The sequence below is a fragment of the Neomonachus schauinslandi genome, chromosome 9 (genome assembly GCF_002201575.2).
Source record: "Neomonachus schauinslandi chromosome 9, ASM220157v2, whole genome shotgun sequence".
In the NCBI taxonomy this organism is placed as follows: domain Eukaryota; kingdom Metazoa; phylum Chordata; class Mammalia; order Carnivora; family Phocidae; genus Neomonachus; species Neomonachus schauinslandi.
Window position 1 is genome coordinate 32,804,068 of NC_058411.1, and position 6,156 is coordinate 32,810,223.

Below are 6,156 nucleotides of genomic sequence, written 5' to 3' on the forward strand. Positions count from 1 at the left end.
CCCAAGACTCACCTTGTCGGCCAGCAGCTCCCTGATCTTGCTGGCCTGCAGGCGGAACCGGAAGAGCTGGGTTTCCAGGGCCAGGCAGCGCTTCTGCCAGTCCACGCCGGCATGGGTCTCCACCTTGAGTTCCGCCATGATGGAGTCAACTTCTGGCTATTCCAGGGATGCCTGGGAAGCAGCACACAGGGAGAGGAGAAGAGCAGTAAGTGTGTGAGGAGGAGGGCGGAGAAAATAGGGCTGGGGAGGTGAGTGAGTCATTGCCACGGCCACTTTTCTTAGCTCAGTGTGTCCCGTTCCATCGTAAGCCAGCTGAGCAAACTCAGGGAATCACAAAATCTGAGAAACTGTAAGGAGAACCTAGTCTCATTTTTTTTAAAAAAGATTTTATTTATTTATTTGTCAGAGAGAAACAGAGAGTGAGCACAAGCAGGGAGGGCGGCAGGCAGAGGGAGAAGCAGGCTCCCCGCTGAGCAGGGAGCCCGATGTGGGACTTGATCCCAACACCTTGGGATCATGACTTGACCTGAAGGCAGACGCTTAACCGACTGAGCCACCCAGGCATCCCCCTAGTCTCATTTTCATAGCAGTAGAAAGTAGGGCCTCCTTTGTTTTTCATTCAATTATCCATTTAACAAATATGTATCCATTCAATAAACATTTATATGCCAGACACTGTTCTAGGCACTGGAGATGCAAAGGTAAATAAAAGAGATCCCTTGATCTTTGAGTTTTCCAAGGAACTCTTAGGAAAGTCTAATTGCAAAATTACCATGTACTCCCAATTGCTAATCAATACGCAGGGAAATGGGGTAGGCTATGGGGCAGGGATAAGGGGGGGATGATGGATGTTTAGGGGATGCTTAAAGTGAGTGACAGATTCATTTGAGATCACATAGGTAACTGGAGGCAGAACCGTGGTTTCCCGTTTAGTACTGATTCTACTACACCTATATAGATTTTATTTATTTAGTAATCCTTCCTTCCTTCCTTCCTTCCTTCCTTCCTTCCTTCCCTTCTTCCTTTCTCCCTCCCTTCCAAGTAGGCTCCATGCCCAATGTGGGGCTTGAACTTGAGCCCCTGAGATCAATAGTCACATGCTCCCCCGATTGAGCCAGCCAGGTGCCCCCACTTATATAGATTTTTGATGAGAAAAAATGGAATGAAAATGTGATGCTTTGATTTTCCTTGACAATTTTCTATTTAGTTGGGATTCTGTCAGTTGTCATCAAATCATCCTCTTTTGGAACAGATTCTTACTCTAATTTTTAAAATGCAAACAAAACATTGGTAGACATTCTGCTGTAGCCTCTGGAGAATGCCACACGTCTCTGGGAAACAATCACACAAATTCAGAACAAATCAAGTAGACACCTATAATATGCCCAGTCAGGGAAATGGACCCAGATGTCTCCTGGACAAATTTTAGAGAAGACAAACTAGGTTGGGGATGAGAAAATGCAGAAACAAAGAGAGGACACAGCAGAGTGAACACAGAGGAGAGATGGGCTGGAAGACACATCCGTCACCAGGACTTTAAATGCTCCCTAACCCCCTGCTAACAATAATGACACTTGGCAACAAACATAAATTTGGTCTGTCCCAAACCATAACATATAATTACTCTAGTATTAGGTGATTTTAAGGAACGACTTTTAATTGTTTAGGTTAATAATATTTTTACAAAGTGATCGGTCAGAGATACATATGACTTACAGGTGAAATGACAGAACGTCTGGAATATGTGCTTTAAAACACTTCATGGTGGGTACCTGGGTGGCTCAGTCGTTAAGCGTCTGCCTTCAGCTCAGGTCATGATCCCAGGGTCCTGGGATCGAGCCCCGCATTGGGCTCCCTGCTCGATGGGAAGCCTGCTTCTCCCTCTCCCGCTCGCCCTGCTTGTGTTCCTGCTCTCACTATCTCTCTCTCTGTCAAATAAATAAATAAAATCTTAAAAAAAAAAAAAAAACACTTCATGGTAGAGGGCTAGCAGTGGTGTGGGGAGGAGATACATGAAGTAAGATTTATCAAATTGCTGATAAGTTTTAAAGTTAGGTGATGGGCACTTGGGAGTTCTTTATACTGGTTTCTCTACTTGAATAAATGCCTAGAATTTTCTGAAATAAAAATTTGTTGTTTTTTTTTTTAATCCCTTTTCTCTTCTTCAGGAGCCACATGGCCTCAGAAAACCCAGCCACCTCCTGCACTGTTGCCGATGCTACCGTGGTAACCAGTGAGCCTGTCCTCCGTAGGTTAACCACCTCACATCTGACTTCTATAAGCATCTTTCTACTATACCACAAATAGCTATCATTTATTGGGTTCTTACTGTATGCCAGGCATGTGTGGCCTCTTTAATCCTCATGACAATACATAAGACAAGGTGCAGGCATTGTCCCTACTCTTGCACGACGACACCGAGGAACTGAGAGACTACACAGAGAGTTCTAGAGCTAGTAAGTAATGGGGCTGGGATTCTTGTTCCAAAGTCCCTGCTCTGAGCGACTGTGCTCTTTACCCATCCAGAAAATGGAAAGAATTCTGATTTTACAAAGAGTGAGCTGGATTGTTAAGAATACGAGAAATAGGGGCACCTGGGTGGCTCAGTCGGTTAAGCGGCTGCCTTCGGCTCGGGTCATGATCCCAGGGTCCTGGAATCGAGCCCCACGTCGGGCTCCCTGCTCGGTGGAGAGTCTGCTTCTCCCTCTCCCTCTGCCTGCCTCTCTGCCTACTTGTGCTCTCTCTCTCTCTGTCAAATAAATAAAATCTTTAAAAAAAAAAAAGAATACGAGAAATATTTTACGGGATCTTTCAGGATCCTTGGCACTAAGGTGAACCTATATGCAAGATCTTCCAGGGCATCCTGGTCTCAAACATTCTGATACCATAACCTCCGTAAGCACAGACATTTGTCATGTGTCCTGACTTTTCATTTAAAAAACAGGGTCAGTAGACTTATAGAGAAAGCCCCACCATAAAACACTGACGGATCTGGTGTCTAAGTCTTCGGGTTCTGGGCAGCTCAGAACTCTGGACATGTGACCTCAGCCCTGCTCTCCCGGGACTGTCATCCTGAACAATCCGGACATTGTGACCTCCCAGCAATCCCCACCTCAAAAGACTGGGACCGACTGGAACGGGCAGGAAGACAAAAGACAAAAACAAAACATGACCTTCTCTGAGCTAAGATCACAGCTGAAAAGACAAAACAGAACCTTGTGGGGCCTCCAGAGAAGGCCAGGAGGCTTCATCGTGTTTGATTTGCTTTGTCTTTTAAAGGAATTTTGCTTTTCCTCATAGGGGAAAAAAAAAAAAAAAAGTGGCAGATCTGAAAGTAGGACCTGGAAGTCTTGCAACCTAGCTCAGGGCTAAGAATTAGCGGTAAAAACACCCAAGCAAAACCAAGGGCAGGGGAAACTTAATCCTGTGTGGCATTAAAAGAGTTTGGTGAATATTTTTAAAAATTTTTTATTGTTATGTTAATCACCATACATTACATCATTAGTTTTTGATGTAGTGTTCCATGATTCATTGTTTGTGCATAACACCCAGTGCTCCATGCAGAACGTGCCCTCCTTAATACCCATCACCAGAAAAGTTTGGTGAATATTAATTCCCTCTTATTGATTGTCAAAGCTGCAGCTCCGATTCCATGAGGACAGTGGAAAACCAAATCATCAAAATCTCCAGGAGCTTTGGAAATAAAACACATCAGTGGCCTCTGACGAGCCCTGATATCTGAAATTATACCCAGACTTCAGGGAGTCCTTTCCCAATCAAGCATCTTATGACATCACACTGTTGAACAGATCAAGTGCTCTGCTGAAGCCTCTCCCTTGCCCTAGGAATGTAGTGAGGGGGCTGGACCTGTGCTAGGCTTGTCTCAGCATGTGAGACATGAGAAGAGCTATGGGCATGAGAAAGGGAACTTGAGCAAGGTGCCTGCTGCCAAGCACGTGGCCCAGAGGCTCTTCCGACAGAAGCAGGTGGTTGCCGCAGCAGCTATAAAACATGAGATGTTAAGGCAAAATCCCAGTAAATTGAGCTTCACCTGCTAAGTCACCTCACACTTGTACCTCCCGTAAAGATGTGCAAAGATGAGCAGAAAAGAATTTACAGAATGGTTTTTAACTTTCCAAAGCACCGTGAAGGCGTGATTTCTCCCCTTATCCTCCCCAAATCCCTGAGATGTAGGACAAGTGATATTATTCACAATGAACAGATGAGAAAACCCATCACATCTGTGACTTGAGACACTGAGCTAAGTAGTATCAGAGCTGGGCCAACCATCCCGATCTCCCAACATACAGAACATCCTCTCTCCATGCAGATGCCGTGGTGGTGGTAGAGTCTCATGCTACCTGGCTAGCCTAACACAGAACATTAATGGCAAAACAGATGGGGAAATGAGAGAAGGGACAAAAGCCAGTACAACTGTTCATTTTTTTATTCTGGAAAGTTTCAAATACACACAAGAAGTAGGGAGAATAGTACAGTAAGTCCCCATGGGCCCTCCCCCCCAGCTACCAGATCAACTCATGCCACTCTTGTGAAACCCACTTTTCTTGATTCCTACTAGTGCCCAGCATGCTAAACTGCTCAGCAGGTGACAAATGATTGCACGGCCTGAGGCCCTGCTTTGGAACTCCCTAAGTCCTCCGGCATCCTGGACTGACAGCCAAGGAGGGTGATGGAGTATGCCTCAGAGGCAGGGGCTGCGTGCAGGATGGGTGATGTTAGGTGACCTCAGACTCTGGGCCTGTATCAGAGGAAACACAGACTTGACCTGGGATGGCTTTGGCAAGTGTAGGGATCCGACCAGAAATTGACAAGATGCTGAGATTAAATTTAATTCAACCAACTTTTGTGATGTGATTTCTCTGTGCAAGGATGGGGACATAAAGATGAATAAAGATCCCATGGTCTGCAAGGCTCAGGTCTATAGTCTGTATATCCTGGAACTTCCCTGCAAAGAGGACCAGCCAATACAAGACCCTAAAAGGAAGAGGTCAGAGGTCACTGCAGGAGGCTTCCCAAGGTAACAGGAACTCTGTTCTGGGTACAGTTTCCACTGGGCTCTCCCGTGCCACCTCACTATGGTTCACTCCCTGAGTGTAAGGACCTCTTGTGATTTCCACTTGCTAATGATGGGCTACCACCATCTTCTAAAAGTGTTAGACTAGGCTGACCACCTGCCCAACTGTGGGAAAGGAAGAGCTTTGTGCCCCCTTTCTGAGGATGGAGTTGGGGGAAGGGGAGTAGACAGAGGGGCATAGCTCCCCCTGCCCGCACCTTGTCATCTGATCAAGCCAACAATATGTGTTTTACCTTTGGGTGCTGAGCAGCACATTTCACAATGTTGGAAGAGACAGGAAAAGGTGAGTATGTTCCAACCTTCAGGGATCTAAATACCAGAAGGGACTAAGACAATCAGGAATAGGATCCTTTGAGAACAAAACCAGTAAAGAGAAACAGCAGAGTACGGTACTTAAGATCCCCCCTTCTGGCACCAAACAAGCCTGGGTTTGAGGACTGGCTCTGGCATTAATTAATCTTGTGACCTTAAACCATTTGCTTAACCTCTCTGAGCCTCAGCGCCATTTTGAGGTTGAGAGCAATAATATTTGAAAAGGAGGGCAATAATATTAGGTTGAATCACATGAAATTATCAACATTTAACCATTTTTCTGACCTTCAAAATGGCAATTTCAGGGGCACCTGGGTGGCTTAGTCAGTTAAGTGTCCGACTCTTGGTTTCGGCTCAGGTCATGATCTCATGGCCTGTGAGACTGAGCCCCGCATCCATCTGGGCTCCGCTCTCATCTGAGAGTCCACTTGAAGATACTTTCCCTCTGCCCCTCCCCCCACTTGCACAGGCTCCCTCTCTCTCAAATAAATAAATAAATCTTTAAAGAAAAATGGCAAGTTCATAGACCACACTAGGTTGTATATTTTTTTTTTTTGAGAATTACAGGAGGTATTACAAAAGCCTGGCACACAGTAAGCACTCAATAATGATAGCTACTGTCAACAATGAAAAGGCAAACTAATTACCAGTGCCTGGGCATACTAGGAGATGTGGCCCACAGATGTGGTCACTACCAGATCCACCTCAGAAAGGGCAGGAGATTTTTAAAAATTATTTTATCTCTTTAT

The 6,156-nt window shown here is 45.4% G+C and overlaps 1 protein-coding gene across 1 annotated transcript in view; it reads right to left on the bottom strand.

Annotated features, from left to right (window-relative positions):
* The window catches only part of PLEKHH1 (pleckstrin homology, MyTH4 and FERM domain containing H1), a 38,315-nt gene extending 38,177 nt beyond the window's left edge, over window positions 1-138 (bottom strand). The window contains exon 1 of the mRNA XM_021679517.1: window positions 13-138. Within this exon, the coding sequence (XP_021535192.1) occupies window positions 13-138 (126 nt within the window). The remainder of the gene's footprint in view (window positions 1-12) is intronic.
* Window positions 139-6,156: the final 6,018 nt, after the last annotated feature.